The 19,377-nt window shown below is 43.5% G+C and overlaps 1 protein-coding gene across 1 annotated transcript in view; it reads right to left on the bottom strand.

The window, feature by feature from the left end:
• Positions 1-16,926, bottom strand: part of uba7 (ubiquitin-like modifier activating enzyme 7) — a 40,078-nt gene extending 23,152 nt beyond the window's left edge. Inside the window, exons 1-17 of the mRNA XM_034219081.1 lie at positions 16,752-16,926; positions 16,490-16,658; positions 10,159-10,293; positions 9,788-9,894; positions 9,609-9,699; positions 9,260-9,392; positions 8,989-9,086; positions 8,764-8,913; positions 6,679-6,843; positions 6,417-6,521; positions 6,227-6,307; positions 5,292-5,447; positions 4,550-4,715; positions 4,234-4,430; positions 3,722-3,786; positions 2,022-2,232; positions 139-213 (exon numbers count right to left, since the gene is read on the bottom strand). Coding sequence (XP_034074972.1) covers positions 139-213; positions 2,022-2,232; positions 3,722-3,786; positions 4,234-4,430; positions 4,550-4,715; positions 5,292-5,447; positions 6,227-6,307; positions 6,417-6,521; positions 6,679-6,843; positions 8,764-8,913; positions 8,989-9,086; positions 9,260-9,392; positions 9,609-9,699; positions 9,788-9,894; positions 10,159-10,293; positions 16,490-16,658; positions 16,752-16,798 — 2,151 coding nt within the window. The 5' untranslated portion in view covers positions 16,799-16,926. The remainder of the gene's footprint in view (positions 1-138; positions 214-2,021; positions 2,233-3,721; positions 3,787-4,233; positions 4,431-4,549; positions 4,716-5,291; positions 5,448-6,226; positions 6,308-6,416; positions 6,522-6,678; positions 6,844-8,763; positions 8,914-8,988; positions 9,087-9,259; positions 9,393-9,608; positions 9,700-9,787; positions 9,895-10,158; positions 10,294-16,489; positions 16,659-16,751) is intronic.
• Positions 16,927-19,377: the final 2,451 nt, after the last annotated feature.

Below are 19,377 nucleotides of genomic sequence, written 5' to 3'. Positions count from 1 at the left end.
GTTACTATCACATCAGATAAAGAAGGAATGCTAACAGTCATCAACAAATACTGTGGCATTTCTGTGATTCCTGTCCCCTGTTTTAGGGTGCATGTCAGGATTACTACTAAAAGAGCAGCCGGACCAGGTTCTACTTACATTGTTGAGGTCAAAGGTCAGTGGGTGTGGACATCTCTTGGATCCAGTCCAGAAGGGTAGACCAACAGCAGTCTTCTATAGGGACGCAGAAGAACATCGTTTTTTCAGTTAAAATTCGAGATAGTTAAAATATCGCATTTACATTTTATATACCGACAGAGCTCACTGTAGTTATTAATAATACTTAGGTGTAATTAAAAAGGGATCCATTTCTATATTCCCAATGATTTTAAACTTGACATTTATATCAAATTCAACATACAGTATGAGTGTATTACTTGATAAACATCACAGAGTCCTTTACATTTTTGACCCAGCAGGAGGATTCCCGTAGTACTGCCAGACTAATATTGTTATCAGTCTTGTGTTGACAACACCATTTGTATGTCTGATAAAGAAACAAAGAGACAGAGGGCTTTGATGTTTCCAAATGGTCCATATGCTGGAAAGGGATAGTCCTGTGGTGCCAGTTCTCACAGCAGGGGGGCTTTCTAAAGTAGCCAAAAGGCATCTACTGTATTCTCCTTTTCACTAAGTTTAAGAATCATTCCTATCATTCATAAGATCATTCCTATGGTACAAATAAGACTAGTCAAACATAGAACCACTGTTCTTTCAATAATACATAATAGGTGGACTTTTGAGTTTAGAGTGTTTTTTTAATAATACAATTGATTTGTCTTTATAAATCTTAAAAAAAGAAAGAAGATAATTCACTGTATTTGAGTATTTAGAGTGCTAAAAATAACTGAAATGTTAACTTAACACCATGTCTTAAAATTGCTTTATTTAAAACACGAAAAACAAATTGTCTTAAGTTAAATAACTCTCCAGACACTAGTTTCAGCCCTCTTTTATGTTCTTAAACTGCGGTCATTTAATTAGCAAGAAGTTGGCAGCTCACTGTAATGCATGGGTTTGAATACAAAATATTAAGCCTTTTATCTCTACCGTCATGTTAGTAAAAGGTTCAAACACATGCAGAACGACACTTCTATATGGAGGCTCACACTCATAAAATTAGCCGTTATGTTTAAAGTGTGGCCATCTGTCACGTTTGTGCACCCATATTTGTCTGGTTGGTTTGCGAGCGTTAACGGACATCAGCTGCCTTATCATAGTTCCTCAGAAAGTTTGTGGTCCAAAGTCACTTTCCAGGATGACAATGAAACCATAACTCTTGTATAGTTAACCACAACAGCTATGGAAGGAAAAAGAGTAGCAAAAACACAACATAACTGCCACAGAGTTTGTAGAGTGTGTTCTGATTATAACGTTTAACAATCATTTTAGGAAGGATTCTATAATGGTCTCAATGCAAATAATGCCCCACATGAAAAATAATTAATTTTATAAGCGAAATAATATGAAAAGTTTAGATTATTTCTCAAGGGAAATGCAGGGGAAAATCACAATTGGACAGAGGAATTTCTATAACCCTGCAGGGACGTTTAATGAAAGTAGAAACGGCCAGTTGCCGGACTGAAGTTAGTGAGGGTTTGTTTGGGTTGATACTGATCCGTGCCCCCCCAGGTGTGACAGCATGATGTGACATCACTGTCTGCATGCTTCACCAGATTACAAACCCTCAGAGCCGCTCAGAGATATTTATCAGAGATGGCTTTCAGTGGTTTCAGCTTTCTAACAAGGTTAATAGTGGTTCTTAAGCCCGGGGAAATATGCTGCAATAAACAATGAAGTTAAATGTAAAGAATTAAACACTGACTCGCTTTCCTTTTGTGCTAATGCCACAAGGAAGATTTTTGTTGATTTGTATACAAGGACCTTACATAAAAAACAGTGCCACTCTGTGTGCATCAACATTGTTCACAGCTCTATGAAATGGGGCCTTAGAGAGTTATATGTTCCTCGTGTGATGTTACCTCTTCAGGAGGGAAACAGTGCAGAAGCTGGCGGATGTCATTGTTATACAGATTCTCCCACTTGCTCCGTGCCCAGCCGACACAGTCTTCCCAGCTCGTTGGACGCTGTCCTCCAGCTTTTATGTTCTCCAGGCTGCTACACAACCCCTCAAGAGCCTCCAGGGCCTCAGCGTCTCCCAGGCCAAGAGTCCGAGGCATAAACTCTGGATCTCTGCAGGAAACCATACAGAAATTCTTCATCATTTAATGACAGACATAGAGGTATACATGAGGTAATCATCAGACAAGACCTGACAGGTATCCTCAACATTTCTGGTTGTAAAATACATTCTCAGAGTGTAACCTACAGAATAACAGCTATGACATCTATTTTTCTGGAGGGGAAAGACCAGTTACACAGTGGGAAAACATTTGAAATGGAAAGCAGAACAGTGTGTATGTCAAAATATCTGATTTAAGGAAGCACAGAGCAGAATGACTAAACAGATTTTAGTTAATCTGAGTGTAGTCCTGCTAGTGACTCAGAGGGGATTCCTTTGACGCGTGGCTGTGTACGTATAGGAAGGAAAGTAAGTAATCTTGTAGTGTACTGGTCAGTGAAACTGCAAACCACACACCTGAACAGTTCATGTGCCATTATCATGTGTCAGTTAAACAGTCACAGCCTTGCACTGCAAACACAAAAAGGGATCTGCCTCCACTGTGCGCAGTTACACCTTAACAGGTCTAAACAGGAACATTGAGAGCCATAGTTCTGCTTAGAGCTGCACAGGTGGGAGGGTAACACAACAAAATGTGACTGTATTTTCCATGAACTCATCAACAAGGGCTTGAATTACTGGACTACAACATTTACCTGAACCAGCATGACTGCAGCACAAAGAAACCTCAGATGAAACACATAATACATGTTTCCACACATCAGTGTGACAGGAGGAACTGTAATGGCTGTGTTGACCAACGATGACCATTTCTGCTATAGGCATGAATTTTGTTTCTGTTTAAAGATGCGAGAAAGTGCACAAGTGCACAAGTGCTTCACAATGAGGGGGAATTACATCAAATCTCACAAAAACAAACAGAGACATCTCAAAACATGGCAGGATTAGGTGGGCTCCGGAGCCTCAAAGCTCAGACTAAGTTTTGGCCTGGGGGCTCAAATCTGTTACTGTGACATTATAATTAGAATGACGTGTTTTTCATAACAAACTCACAACAAATTCACAAGTCGAGTAAATATCACATTTCAACTCAATATGTATGTCAGCAGCACACTGACAAAGCCTTTTGTCATTATATAGTACTTTCTTTAAATAGCATTTTATTTAATTATTCAGAATTGTTTCTTGACCACAAAGCCTCTAATTAGTTGATATTTCACTATTATTTGTAGAAAACAGTTTGAGCTGCTAGATAGCTCTAAGGGAAGAAAATAAGACTGTTAATACTCTTTTACTAGGAGTTTACTGCTAAAAGCCAACCACATGTTTTCCCGTTTATAAAACAAAATAATGAGCTTGAAACACTTCATTAGTTTTGTAGGTTTGCTGGAATGCTTTGTAGGAGAGCAGAAACGCATTGTAAAATGAGCAAGTAGTTGTAATTAAGTGCCAGCAGATTGGCAGCAGATCGTCAAATGTAATTAAAAACTTTTTTTTGGAGGCCACACTTGTTGTGGAAAAAAGTTAAACATATCTTACCCCAGGAAAAGATTCACATTTTCAGGTGCTTGTTTGAACAGTCCTTCAAACTGGTCTCTGGCCCACTATAAAACAATATGTATGGAAAATACAATCAGTTAAATAAAAAATACACTGCACACACTACACTACATTTTAGAGTAATTGTATTGCAATGAAAATTGGTACATGCATTAATAATTAATGTAATTAATAAGGATTGCTTTTGATTCTTTAACTTTTCATTTAGCACCATCATCTGGTCATTATAATGTTTCCAATATTTGTCAATGACCAAAAGGTGGGAGTCCTGTAAAAAAGTTCTTCCAAAATATGTTTTCAATAGTTTCAACCTCTATATATTTAAACGAGGTGGACATAAGAATCAGCGGAATAATAAAAGTAAAAAACAATAGATTATAGGTATTGCCTTTTTTCTATCTCTGGTCATTCACTGTAGGTTTTGAAGCAGAAGGAGTTGAATCGATCAGTGTAACTCAAACAAACAGCTCAATTATATGTTAACGTGGTACCTGCAGGGTGTGCTCAATGCGGTGAGGGAAGTTCTTGAGAGTGCAGAGCGGGATGGCATCATTAGAACTCGATTTGTCCGGGCCGTAAGACTCTGTCAGGTGAGGCACCACCGCCAGAGTATGACCCTGACATCCTAAAGTTCCTCCCTCCAGCAACGGTTTCTGGAGTTGCACACAGCGTCCGTCAAGGTAGACTCCTGGGAATCAAAAAGAGCAGTTAAAGGCTGTTGTACTAAATGTTGATATGGCTCCGGTATATTCACAGTTGTAATAAACATTTAAATAATGGCGAGGAAGACAGAGTAAGTGCACTCACTGGCTTTCACATTATCAAGGGCTGCAGCCACTCCATCGAGACCCATGAAGAACTTGTAATCATAAACTTCTTCACTGTCAGGGTCCAGACAATTCTGGTGAGCGGTGATTTTCATCGCTGGGTTCATCTCTCGCACTGCTTTGGCCGCAACGTCCGATTTTGGTTTCTGTTTATTTACAGGTGAGCAAGTCGTCAGTGTCATTGAGAGATAATGTTTTTCAGCAATGTAGAACACAAACAGATGGAGGGTGTAGTGAACAAAATGTTAATGCATACAGAAGGAATATCCAGATTTGTTTTTGTGTCTATCAAACGGTTCGAATAAATCAGCAACATCTAAAGCCTAAAGAAGACTTATAAACCGTCTCATTTCTCTCTATTATATAATACTAGAATAAACACAGTTTCCCTCCAGAATCCCAGTGCATTTAATGATTTTTTTGTCAACATACCCTCTAACTGCACTCAACTATGTGTTGCGTAAGTTGTTTACTCAGATGTTAGTGATCAACTGTCTGATAAACCTCTAAAGTACACAGCAAAACAAAACTGCCACAAATGATGGAACTTGTCAGCAATGTGTAATCTGACACAACCTATCTCAGACTGTCACAACACCTTAGCCCCCCCCAACCTGTCCCATTAGTAAAGCCCTCTGACCCTTCCACTTAACCAGGTCAAACAAGAAGTAGTGAGCTATGATGGCATGTGAGGTTCTTCATTACAGAGTGTGTCTTCTCACCCCAATATCCTGAGACCTGAACAAGAACTGTCGGTTCAAGTTGGATCTTTCTATGAAGTCCATGTCTGTTACGGTGATGTTCCCTTCTTCTCCTGCACCGAGCCCAATGAGGGCAAAGTTTTTAAGAAGCTCACATCCGATAGCACCAGCTCCAACCTAGACAAATGACGAGAGATACTGTGTCAGACTTTATGTTCAATTAGGTTGTGTTATTTTCTAAAGATAAACAAATGTTTATATGTATGTTCCAATGTCTAATGTAAAAGAAAATTAATAATCTTTTATTGCACATTCAGGTCTGCAATTTACACTAAATATGTATCATTATCAATTAATCCGCTTTATATCTAGATTAATTGATTAATCGTACTAAAAAAGTCCATCCCACTTTCCAAGGTTGTGTCTTTAAATGTCTTGTTTTGTCAGTCCAAAACTCAAAGATTAACATGAATTAAAATAAACAAAGGCAAGCAATCTTCATATTAAAAAAATCCTAAATCTGTTTGTAGAATTGTGTAGGATAAATTACTTTAAAGAGTACTACATTTTCACAAAATACATTCTGTTGATCTACTAATCGACTAGCTGACTAGTTTTAGCAGCTAAGTTGCACATTACCAGTTAAACTCTTTGATACTTTGAATGCCTTTTTTACGGTGATAACATAAACACTTGCACGCACTCTCTTTTTTACAAAGCACTCACAACAGTAACAAAATAACACCTCTATAGGAAACAGGGAAAGGGTTTGGCACCGTTGAATGGCCTCTGCACAGCAAGAGGTCAACACTGGCAGGAAATGCCGCCTGTATCACAGCCGTTTCCTGCATGTGCCATCATTAACACCAGACAGATGAAAGGAAAACACAGCTGGAGCTCCTGTATTCTCATGCAGAGTGTGCCCCCTGCTGGACAAATACCAAACCTGCCCTCACCAGGAAATACTTCTGCCTTTCCAGCTTCTCCTGGAAGGCTGAGCCAAACACTGCAATCTGTCCATCATACCTCGAGCCTTTCTGTCAGAGAGGAAGTACAAAGATGTTTTTGAGTTTACATCAGAAGTCTCATCAAATGTTTGTGAATGATATATGTGATTTGTTTAAATGGATAAACCTCTTCACATACTGCTGAAATTGAGCACTCTGCGAGCTGGTCCTTATCTTCAGGAAGGCACTCGAGTGCGTCAAAATATAGCCACTGCTGAAGAGGCGTGAATTTCCCACTACACGCCTGCAGGTACAGTATTGAGTGCACAGAACAACAGTCAGCTATAAGCAACACCAAGTGCTACGTATACATATATTATACACAATGTAACAATATCAACGTTATACTCTATCAATAACTGAGAGATACAAATTGGTATGTATGTCAACCTTTAACTAACCTTAATAACTTCCTGAGCTGCAAGGCCTCCAATAAAAGCATTCACAGGAGCCAAGTCACCCTGAGCTGTGAAGGACAGGATTCTCACAGCAGCTTCATCCAGCTGTTCCAGCTGTGCGACTGTGTTGAGCTCTCCCACTATGGCAAGCAGGGCATCTGCATCTGACTGTGTGGGATTAATCATGAAAAAGTACGTGAAAACAGTTGTTGAGATCTTCATATGAAGTGAATACTTAAAACGAAAGTTAATTGAGATCATGGTATGAAGTGAATACTTAAAAAACGAAAGTTAATTATAAATCATACATGATCAATCATATTCTTGTATAAACCCATAATGAGAATGCTTCTTGACGGTTTTTGAATATGTATCTATGCTTACAATTTTTTCTGTTGCTATTTTGATAACTTTGCGTTTTGAAAAGAGGGTGTTGTGAGTTTTCATAGTATGTTTAATACTTAAAAACGAAAGTTAGTTATAATCAAATATAATCAATTATATTCTTGTATAACCCACAATGAAAATGCTTCATATTTTAGGTTTTCTATAGTTACAGTATAAACAAAACAAAGTGGGTTGTTTAGGTTGAGTTTTCTTCCTCTCCTCTGGCAGCAGTCCAGAGAGAGGGGGGGGGGGGCTTCACACTAAGGAGACACATTAAGAGGCCAAAGAGAGTTCATGTCCTTTTTACCTCATATGAAAGGGTGTCTTATCCCATAACAGCTGTGGAACATGTTAAGGCATGTTCAGCCTTGTACATTATAGGACATGCGCAGTTCTTCACAAATTAGGTATAGAGGAGGAGTTTGTTTTTTTGGGTTTAGGATCCAGTTTTTTTTAGCATAAAGAGACTGGTTTTTTGAGAGAGCGCGAGAGAGGGGGGGAGACCCCTGGTAGACTCTCTCCGGGTAGGCTGTGTGCTTCAGAGCTGGGTAACTAGCTCTCGGTATTGGTTCTGTCAGAACGGGGTAAATATCTCTCGATTTTCTTGGTTGTTGGCTGAGTGGAATGATTTGATGAGAAGATGTGTTTGGGAATATTATAACCGCGACCTGTAAGGACCTTCCTTCGAACTCTTGGCGGATGGGTATGTGTTTTTGACAGGTTAATCCGCCGTCTGTGTCGGAAGATGTGTTTGGGAATATTATAACCGCGACCTGTAAGGACCTTCCTTCGAACTCTTGGCGGATGGGTATGTGTTTTTTGACAGGTTAATCCGCCGTCTGTGTCGGAAGATGTGTTTGGGAATATTATAACCGCGACCTGTAAGGACCTTCCTTCGAACTCTTGGCGGATGGGAATGTGTTTTTGAGTGTTAATCCGCCGTCTGTGTCGGAAAAAACGGTATGAAACTGATGTGAATTAATTGATGAATGGAAAGTTGAATGCGCTTTTTATTGTCACCGGTCTTTTTACGAGGAAATACCTCTAAATTCTATCGGGAGAATTTTAAAATGTCACAACTGAAATGGGCAGTTGAAATTAAAACATTTTGGTAATAAATGTAAGACTGTGAATTAAAGTTTCATTTGAACATGATCACAGCACGGTGTTTTGTTAGGATGATTATAATGTTGTAAAGAGAGAAGGTAAAAACCCTGTATTAGTTTGGACCTATTTTTCTTCAAATAAACTGAATCCCACCTGTTGGATTGGGATCCTTTAAAAGACACCTGTGCCCTCCTCTCCTGCGTCAAAGGTAAGATTGCACCCTGCCACACACACTTAGGTAGGAGCACACTCCATTTACTGATATCAAAATCCTTCGGGATCGCTTAAACAGATTAAAAAGAGTTGTCTGAATTGAAACAGCAGTTAATTGAACCTGGTTCTTCGGGGGGGTTAGGAAGAGGTGAGATCTTGCTGACGTTGGTGGATCTGAGCCAAGCAGCAAACTTACATAGACTCAATAATCTTCGGAAAGGTCAATTAGGAGGTCAGAGTAATTTACCGGAATAAATTATCAGGACCTCTCAAAACTCTAAACACAGTCCAATACATTGCTTTTAATGATTATGATAAAACAGAATATCCTATTAGACTTGTTCCGGCAAATAAATGGGCTGGTTTGTAACCTTTACAGACCTGAGACCAAGGATCAGGGAGTCTCTGTTCTTTCTTCACAAAGCCGTGGAGGGCTTGGAAAGCCAAGTGCAGGGTCTTGTGCCTCCATTCTTTTCCGTAATCATTCAGTTTCAGCAGCTGATGGTCCAATAGAGCCTCGCTCAGCGGTTTCTGCAATTGGTGTTGTAGTTATTTTATTTACAACATCAAAAAACAAAAAAGTTCAAACTATACCTGGATACTTACAAATGTTAGCATGCAGGGCTGTTTAACCTCCGTCACTACTCCACCACGTTCATACTTAGAGAAGGTCGAAGTGTCACATATGCTGAAGGAGTAGGAGCCTGGTGAAGGAGTTGATAATGACAGATAAAAAAACAATTCTCATCACAACAATAACATTCTGCATGCTGGCATACTGCTTGGGCAGGTAGAAAATGTTGAGTGCCATGTGGCTCATGACTAAACTACTTTTTGTCAGCTGAGGAAAGAGACTGTGACTTTAGGTAACACTGACCACAGTCTTTGATCTCCACAGGAGTGATGCTGTTGAGCTCCGTCATCCCTTGGACTTCAGAGAAGATCACTTTTGAACCGTTTGGAAATCTATGCTTCTGGTCATCTGTGCAGAGCACCACTCCAGGATTGTCCTAAATCAAAGTCATTTTGACAACCTCCAAAGTTGAAAGACATGTTGTACTAATAATGTATGCATATTTTCAACAAAATCTATAAAAACATTTGGAATTATTACAATCTTAATCGGACAGTTCAGAGATAGCCATATAAGCAGATATCTTTAATTTGTTGATTTGTTAGAGAGGTTTTTAATTTGCCAGAGACATACAACAAATGGAGGGTATTACCTTAGAGATACTTTGTATCATTGATGATGCGGGCATATCTTCATTCTGGTCCAAGACCTCAAACTGCTCCCCAAAGTCACAGAACAACTGACTGTAAATAAAACACACTGTTTTAACGTATGTGTTCCATGTTTAAGTAGGTTCAAGTGGTTTTTTGATAGTTTGCCTTGTCCACTTACCCACAGAGTCCTTTGGTGTCTGCTACAATGAACTTGATTCCACGTGAATGGCAGAGATCACCAAAATGCTTCTGGTCATCCAGTGAAGACTCAGTGAGGACCACCACCTGAAAAATGGACAGTCCACTCAGCGTTTTGGCAATTTTTGTCCAAAACGCAACGTATGCAAGTGTGGCTTGGAAACTTAAAAAAGCTTCAAGGCACACACTGAGATTACCTAGTTAAGTGGGAGATATCTATCTATCTATCTCTAGCAGTTAAAGATTCAAAATGATAAATATTTCCATATTCATAGATTCTGGATTTTTCAATGAGGCAGTAGATCGCACTGTTTATGTGAAAAAAGCCTTTATGCACCTCAACCTAAGTACCTGAAATTGCAGAAGCAGTTCCTCATCCAGGGGTCCGGTGTGGGCCGACACACGCACATGTGGGTTCAGGGCAGACAGCTGTTGCAGGGAACATGTGGCTCGGTTCTGACCAAGATGGGACTCCTTCAGGAAAAACTGGTGGGAAAATAAAATTACAGGTTGAAGGATAAACTCAAGGTTCACCTGACCGTATCACAGTGACTCATCTGTGAACCGGTCTGCTCAGATGCCACTTGTTTGAATGTTTTGACAGCATGTTTCCATCTAAAACGAAACCTACAAAGTTGCCTGATGGAGCAGCTACTAAGCAGTTCTCATTCATAACACTCCGTTCGATGTCTCACTATGGGATGCGCCTCATCGCGGAGCAAACAGAAGCATCAATCTCATTACGCCAATCCTGATTGGCTGGAGATCTTGACGTCAGCGTCAGGGAAATCACCCCCTATAAGTAGCTTGCGCCACAACGCATGCGCCATTCAAACACCTCTTCTCGCTTCAGAGCACATCTCTATGGTAGCCGGACAAGCTTCACGGTCCACAGACTGAACCCAAATATCCATTTCGGTCGACGGGCGCTTGCCGGCTACTCCTTCTGCTTCGCAGGAAGACGGTAATTACTAACGCTAGTTATTGTTGAAATCGACCTCGCCGCTCTCTTTCCCCGGAAAGTAAGCTAGGTCTGACTTTTTCAAGCTAGCGTTAGCTTGCTCCCTCACTACCGACACCACGGTAGCGAGGAAGTCTTTTCTTTTCTCTTCCCCACGGAGGAGGAAAGGATTAAAAGGAGCATACTGCCACACCAGTCAGTATTCTCTGGGAATAAAAGACCCACACCGTCCTTTTCTCCGGATTAAGGACAGGGTGGTTACCTCTTTTTCTCCCAACCTACCTGTTGAGAGCGGGTCCTCTCCACGCCACGAGGCGAACAAGATGGACGCCCCTCTCCCTCACACCAGAGGAGTCAGGGACTCGGTGGCTCGACTCTGCGGCTGCGGGTTGAAGATCTCGGGCACAGACACACACCAGGTCTGCTCGTCCTGCCTCGGGCTGGAACACGCCCGAGGCGCTATCGACAACCCCGGCTCGTGCGGACATTGTGTCCGCTTCACCGTAAAGAGCCTCCGCCGACGGCTAGCACGCCAAGCTAGCCTGTCGGAGCAGGAACCCCCCCATGTCCTCTGACCTGCCGGCCGGCAGTCAAGATAAGGGGGCATCTGCCACAGAGAGTGAACCCCTCTCCATGTCGGTCTGGGGCTCAGTATCTGCGATGGCCGCAGAACCGGATTCCCGCGCCCTGGCAGGCCGGGACCCGGTGGCGGCAAGACACGCGGGAACGGGACCCCACGCTTTACCGAGCTGGGGCTCCCAGTTAGACCTCACCATGGTCTCACCCGCGGAGGATGTCCTCGAGCTGGATTACGACGAGGACGAAGAGGACGCCTCGGTGTTCCTCCTGTCCGAGTCGGATGAACATGAAGAGGACATCTTCATGTCATCGGCTCAGGCTGCAAAGCCTGGAGCGAGGGCTGCTCTCCCAGACGATAGCATACCAGCTTCGCCCTGTCTGAGTATGGACCTGCAGGCCGTGTGCAAACGCGCTGCGGCCAGACTCGACATCCCGTGGCCTGAAATGGCCAAGGAGACCTCCAGGTCCCGCTACGAAGGGAAACATTTTCCCCAAGCAGCGCGGACAAAGAGACAACTCCTTCCGGTCTTCCCGGAGATGTTGGATGAGGTGTCGGTCTCGTGGAGAGACCGGCCCTTCAGCAACAAGGTCCCAATCCAGGGTGCCTCCTCCCTAGACTGTGACGGAATGGAGAAGCTCGGCCTGCTCCGCATACCGCCCATGGAACCGCTGGTAGCAGCCCACCTCCTACCGAGGATGGGCCCGTCACCAAGCAGGAACCCCACGCTGCAGGCAAAGTCGGACCGATTTCAGTCGACAATGACTGAACGGTCCTACAAAGCCACAGCGTTGTCCGCCAGGACCCTGAATGTGGCCTCGCTGCTAACCGCTTACCAAGCGGAGCTCTGCGAGGACCTGTCGGGTAACCCGGGTGCAGCCACTCTGGACGAGATGGCGGCGGTCACAGACATCTGTCTCCGTGTCCAACGCTGCGCCGTCCAGGCCACGGGTAAGGCAATGGGGATCATGGTGGTGCAGGAAAGAGCGAGAAGGCTCAACCTCACCAACCTCCCAGACCGGGAAAAGGAGGATGTGCTGGATATGCCCATCGTTCCCGAGGGAATTTTCGGCTCCGCTCTTGCTTCCATGCAAAGGAGGTGTGAGTCGAAAAAGAGGGAGGACGAGGCACTCCACCTCTGCCTCCCTCGAAGGGTCCAGCCGCTGCCTTCGCAGCAGCAGTCCTTCGCCCAAGCTGCCTTGAACCCTGCTCGGTTTAAAACACCGAAAACGCAGAGGTCGCAGCCCGCCCCGAGTCCCCAGCCCAGGCTGGAGACGAGGGCGAGCTGGCCCAGAAAATCTCCGGTTCCGGCTGCAGCTCAGGCGCAGCCAACCCAGAATTTCGGCCAGCAGGCGAGGAAGAAGAAGCGAGCGGCGTGACAGCCCCTCCTTCTCCCCTCCGTGACAGAGCTGGAAGTCCACGGTTCCCCAGCTCTAAATGTGTTCCCGCCGCCTCGAGAGATGCCTCAACACCATCCTCAAGTCCGCAAAAACACATGTCACAAATCTGTTTGTTCCTCTGTCATTAAACATTTGCCGCTGACGCATCCAGGCTTCAGGCCGAGGGCGCAGCTAAAAAAAATGATAAGAAAAACAATAAAACCAATAAACAGCCCGCCAACTGTTCCCCTTCTGAGAGCAGCTTCGGCATCTCTCAAAAGGCGGATTACAGGCGGGTCTGTGAAGGCACCACCGTCACGCGCATGCGCAGTGCCGGCTGGGGTTTTAAAAGCACCACCGCCACGCGCATGCGCAGTGCCGGCTGGGGTTGTGAAGGCACCACCGTCATGCGCATGCGCAGTGTCGGTGGGGTTGTCGAAAGGGGGCACCACTGTGTTCAGACACTAGAGGGCCCCATAACACAACAAATAGAGACTCAGAGGGGAAGAGATGTGACATCTCCACTGGCTCTAAGGAGCATGCAGTGGAAGATGCTCACATCATCTGCTTGGGTTTTCAAGACAGTAACACGGGGCTACAGACTCCAATTCGCTGTCACCCCCCCTCGCTTCTCGGGCATTCTGCATTCGCAGGCCCGAGGAGAGTCAGCCCATATTCTGGAGAAAGAGATTCTCTCTCTCCTAGAAAAGAGGGCTATATCTATTGTACCCGCCGAGCAGAGTCAGGGCGGCTTCTATTCCAAGTACTTCCTCGTTCCCAAATGGGGAGGGAACGGAATTCGGCCAATACTTGATTTGAGGGCTCTGAACAAATATCTAAGAAGATATAAGTTCAGAATGCTCACTCACACATCTCTGCTGCGGCTCGTGCGACAAGACGACTGGTTCACATCAGTCGACCTGAAAGATGCGTATTTTCACATCCCAGTATATTACCCACACAGGAAATATCTGAGATTCGCATTTCAGGGGATCTGTTATGAATACAGAGTAATCCCCTTCGGTCTGTCTCTCAGTCCAAGGGTGTTTGTACGATTTACGGAAGCCGCGATAGCCCCGTTAAGACAACAGGGTATTCGCCTGGCGACCTACCTGGACGACTGGCTGCTTCTCGCACAGTCGGAGCAGGAGGCTGTTACGCAGACAAATGTCCTCGTAAAGCACCTGCTCAACCTGGTTTCATAATAAACACAGAGAAGAGCATGTTGTGCCCCGCGCAGACTATACTCTTCCTGGGTTTACACCTGAACTCGGTGCCCTTTTCAGCTCGCTTGTCAGCGGATAGAGTGAAAGCTTTCAGAGCTTGTCTCGCTCTTTTCCAGCTGCGCAAACATGTTCTCTTCAGATCATGCCTGCGATTGCTGGGGCTCATGGCGTCAGCCATCCTGGTCGTACGACTGGGACGCTTACACATGAGGGAGTTTCAGCGCTGGGTGGCCGCCCTAAAACTAAACCCTGTGCGCCATGGCGCGCGGAGAGTGATGGTTACTGTGAAATGCGTAATGGCACTGCGCCACTGGCTGCACCCGACTTTTCTAGTACGAGGTGTGCCTATGGGTGCTGTCGTTTCACGGAAAGTGGTCACCACGGACGCATGTCTGACAGGTTGGGGAGGTATTTATGAAGGTCGCCCGGTGAGGGGTCTCTGGAGCAGAGACCTCCAGCGGGCGCACATAAATTACCTGGAGCTTTTAGCGGTGTTTCTCACCCTAAAACGCTTTCTGCCTTTCCTCAGGGGACATCACGTCCTCGTGAGGACAGACAATACGACCACAATATCGTATATTAACCGCCAAGGGGGTTTGCGTTCTCTCCAGTTACACACACTGGCGCGCAAACTTATCCTATGGAGCGGTAGGCGTCTCCTCTCTCTGAGAGCGACGCACGTACCGGGAGTGAGGAACCTCGGGGCAGATCTACTGTCCAGAGGTATACCACTTTATGCAGACTGGACTCTACATCCAAGGATTGTGAGCCAGCTGTGGGTGCGTTACGGCAGAGCCGCGGTGGATCTGTTCGCATCGAAAGACAACGCTCAGTGTCAGCTGTTCTTTTCGATACGCGATCTAAATGCACCGTTAGGCGTGGATGCACTCGCGCACAATTGGCCCCTGGGCCTTCTGTACGCGTTCCCACCCCTGGCTCTGATACCCCCAACTCTGGCCAGAGTGAGAGAGCAACGCCACACACTTATCCTGATAGCTCCGCACTGGCCAGCTATGTACTGGCTAGCGGAGATATATCAGCTGCTGTGCGGGCAGCCATGGCAGCTCCCACTACGCAGGGACATACTGTCCCAAGCGGGGGGGGCGATCTTTCACCCACACCCAGAGCGCTTGGCTCTATGGGCCTGGCCCGTGAGTGGTACAATCTAAATACAGTGTGACATGACGCTGACCCTGGCAGCTGCCAAGCGAGCCAGTGGCACTCATGCACTATCTGTACAGTTTTCATGCACTCAGTTTGCCCCAGGGCAAACAGAGTGTGGTTGAAGCCTGACCCTGCCTTTATCTTAAGGCGGTCGGTTCGGGTACCACATTTGACATTAAGGCATCCTCCCCGCCACTGTATTCCTCCGGGGAACAGCGGCCTGATTTGCCGTGTCCAGCCCGTGCTTCACGCACGTACAGGGACAGATCAAGGGTGCTTTGTCATAATGACCAACCCCTTGTGTCCTGGGCTAACCCTTATAAGGGCAAGCCTGTTACTAAGCAACGGCTCTCCCACTGGTCTGTGGAAGCATTTGCTTTGGGGCTCATATGAGTCAGAGTTCGCAGGCACCCTCGGGTCCGCGAGCTCTTTCGACTCAGAGTCTGGCTGCATTCTGGACTCTGTCCAGGATGTCTCCCATCAAGGACATTGGTGCAGCGGCGAGCATGTCCTCGCCGCTCACTTTTGTCTGCCTCCTAACAGGCTGGACGTTCTGCTCCCAGTGTGACTCAAGCAGTGCTGGGCACCTGGTTGAGTCAGAGCTCTACCTGTTAAGTTCTGGTTGGTTTGGTGATTTTCGAGATAAGCTCGTCTGGCAATACGGGAGCTACAATTTCCCATAGTGAGACATCGAACGGAGTGTTATGAATGAGAACTATAGGTTACTTACGTAACCCCAGTTCTCAGAGTAACATGAAGTGAGATGTCTCACCAGACGGCCCTCCTTGCTATGGTGAAGCGAGAAGAGGTGCTTATTTTGAATGGCGCATGCGTTGTGGCGCAAGCTACTTATAGGGGGTGATTTCCCTGACGCTGACGTCAAGATCTCCAGCCAATCAGGATTGGCGTAATGAGATTGATGCTTCTGTTTGCTCCGCGATGAGGCGCATCCCATAGTGAGACATCTCACTTCATGTTACTCTGAGAACTGGGGTTACGCAAGTAACCTATAGTTATGTGTCATTGCAGTTAGTTTCACTTTTTTTTTCAATAGCTTCCATGTCAAAATAAGAATCAAACAATACACATAATGTTATGTTAAAAAAGTCCGTTTTTTTTCCATAGCTTCCATATAATGTGACACAGCGACTCCTGACCAAGAAGACCACTGTGAATGTCAAATATGTCGAATGAGTCGAATACAACCTAAAACTAACTTCACCTGTCATCTAAACAGGAAGTTACAGTTGGAAAATTGTTGTTGAGCTAACGAGAAGTTGTTGACATAAATCACAGTGTATAATCTGACACATATCTCCTAATAGGTTTAATTACTTATGGATCAACAGATTATCAGCACACAGGGTTTTAGTACCTGGGATGAAAGGTCGCTCCACGCTGCCTGGCCTTCATCCTGTACTTTGACAGACTTCACTCCTGACAGGATTACATTTTTGGCTATTTCTACCCCAAGACCACGCATGCCTGCTATGAGAACACTGGCTGTGCCCATCCGGTGCATCGCCTCGTGACCCAGAACGTACCTGTGCAGGTGAAAATAACAGGTGGAACTGTGGACCAGCAGCTTTTAAAGTTATACATTTTGATCGGTTGATTGATGTGCAGTAAATACTTACAGCTGTCTGGAGTACAATCCTTCATCGATTTCAACGATTTCTGACATGTTGCTCTTGCTGTCTCCAATATGAGGTGACCAGTTTTTAGTGAGGGATCAGCTGGAATAACAACCGAACAGATCCAACCAGGAACTAAACAAAAACCGGGTGTGACATACAAGATATAACCGTTTAAAGAAAAGTATTTCACTTTCGTTTCAGAATAATCTTTAGGGTTGTTTTTATGCCATAACATATTTGTTTGGCTGGCCACTAGAGGGCGCGTCAGGACTGTCAGAGTTGAAGCCATGCATTTGGTAATTATTGTAACCACATCCTGCTCCTGTGAGAATGAATCTAAATTATTAAAGACTATGAGAGTGGGTTTTGAAAGCAGTGGTGGAAGAAGGAGTATTCAGATATTTTACTTTGATTAATGTATGAATGCAGTGTCGAATTACTCTATTAGAATGAAAAGGCATGCATTCTAAATAATACTCAAAAAGTAAAACTAAAAGGATTTTCCATCATTTAATAATTAAGGTAGAGAAAATAATCCTAGAAATTATGCAGGGTGTCCTCTGCATTTCAGTAAGGTTCGAGCTGGTTTTATTTACTTTATATTCAGCTGGTTATCTTCAAATAATATTGTGTTATATGATTAAGATTGATTGAGGTATAAATAATCTACATCTGCAAATAAACTAAAGCTGTCATATAAATGTGTTGAAGTAAAAAGTACAATAGTTAACTCTTAGATGTAGCAGAGTAGAAGTATAAAGTAGACCTACTAGCATAAAATGGTGTAAAGTATGAGCACAGCAGATGTTTACTTTAGTAAATGTACTTAAGTGCAATCCACCACCTTTTAGAAGCTAGAACTGGAAGATTTTAGAGTGAAAATGTATTATTCACTCATTGTAGAAACACACTTTGAAGGTAAGTGATATTTTTTTTCTTTATTTAGCTGCAGACATTTATAAAAAATGTTCTTGTAAAACTTGTTTTCTGCCTTTTGTTACTTATTGACCTTAAAGCGCAGAATGATTTAGACGCCCTAGTTTGATTTCACATTGTACACACATGTATCTGTGCTTCAACTACATTTGAGTTTAAGACACAACTAGTTTGGAAGCTAATTATTGTTTATAATTATGCAACTTATAATTATGCAACCTATTATAGGAGGGACTTTTACATGTTGCTAAATCTTTACATTTACAAATACAAAATATTTGCATATTTAATAAAAAGCAGAGCATTTTTCTGTGCTTTAAAACATTTTCATGATTATATTACACTGATACACCCTATTATTGCTTAATGTGGTCTTTATTTTTTAACAATCTCAATCTGAAGAGGAGTTAAAAAAAGAAAGCTGCATTCCTTGACGAGAAATATCTTATCATATAGAGGCAGCATTATGAAAACCATCCATATCAGATGCATTGTTCTTATCATACATATACACTTGTATGTAAATAAACAAACAATTTTAAATGAGCTTTTACAGATTAAGGGCTTTTTTTAGGGACTTTAAATATAAATTATCTTCTGGGAATTTAATCTTAGACATTAATATAGCTCTAGAGATACTTCTGCCCAAGTGGTTAAAATCTAAATCGAAGCTGCATGGCCCAGCCCAATCTCTCTGCTTGTATGTGTGTCCCCTGTGTTAGTAGTCAAGTATTTAATGAGTTATACAGAGACGGATGCAATGTGATGTCCTTAACAGTTTGTTTGCTTAGTATCAGGATATGAAAGGCCAGTGAGAGTGAGTCCTTCCCGAGTTTAAATCAAAACAACTTTCTCTGCCACTTTTTGCTCTGCAGTTTCTATCAAATATGTCTTGAGTGAGCTTGATCTTTGTGTTTTTAGTTTTAGAGCACTATACGTGTAAGAAAATGACACTCTCAACTCAAGTGCATATTCGTCTGAAGGAATAAGGCCACACAAACTTTTCAAACAGTCTGTGATTACTGAACTTTGGATTCAGTGGTAGATGTTTAACTTTTGGATCTATAATGCTTCATTATGTCAAAGAGAACAGCTCTATTTGGACATTGTATGATGCTGAATAGCATCATTTTATATGTTAAAGTTTACTGGCCAATATGAGTCAATTTATCAATAGCTAATCTCCTTTATGGTAGTAATTTTCATCAGTCAAAGGTCACATTTCTGGCTTTATATAAGGTGGTCTGACTGGAGAGGAAAGACATTCCTCTCATGCCTTCCTGGCTGCAGCTTCCTATATTTGAAGATGAACTTCATTCCATCAGCTGAAAGATATGTATTTTTGGCAAACATCCTACAGGCGTAGTGCAGACTGTTTTCTGAGGTTGTGAAAGTTTTTCCACTTGAATTGACACGGCCCGAATGGAAAGAGCAGCAGATGATATGTCATGTCTCTTGGGAAGGAAACGATGAGGGTCATTTTAAAGTGGTCAGATTTCGTAATAATTCCATACTTCCTTGTTGCGGGCGAGGCTTGACGGCTTGACAGAACTGCACACACTTCAGAGTCAAGCATGACTGAATGACGATGCCATATCCGGTTATCAACTTTCAAAAATAAAAAGTAGGCTATCTATCTAAAAAAAAAAAAATACAAACAAAATAAGAAATCATGAGAAATGTCCTTTAA

This window comes from Gymnodraco acuticeps, unplaced genomic scaffold (assembly GCF_902827175.1).
Source record: "Gymnodraco acuticeps unplaced genomic scaffold, fGymAcu1.1, whole genome shotgun sequence".
Lineage (NCBI taxonomy): Eukaryota > Metazoa > Chordata > Actinopteri > Perciformes > Bathydraconidae > Gymnodraco > Gymnodraco acuticeps.
The sequence above is the reverse complement of the archived record's forward strand: the minus strand, read 5'-3'. Positions and strand labels throughout refer to the sequence as shown.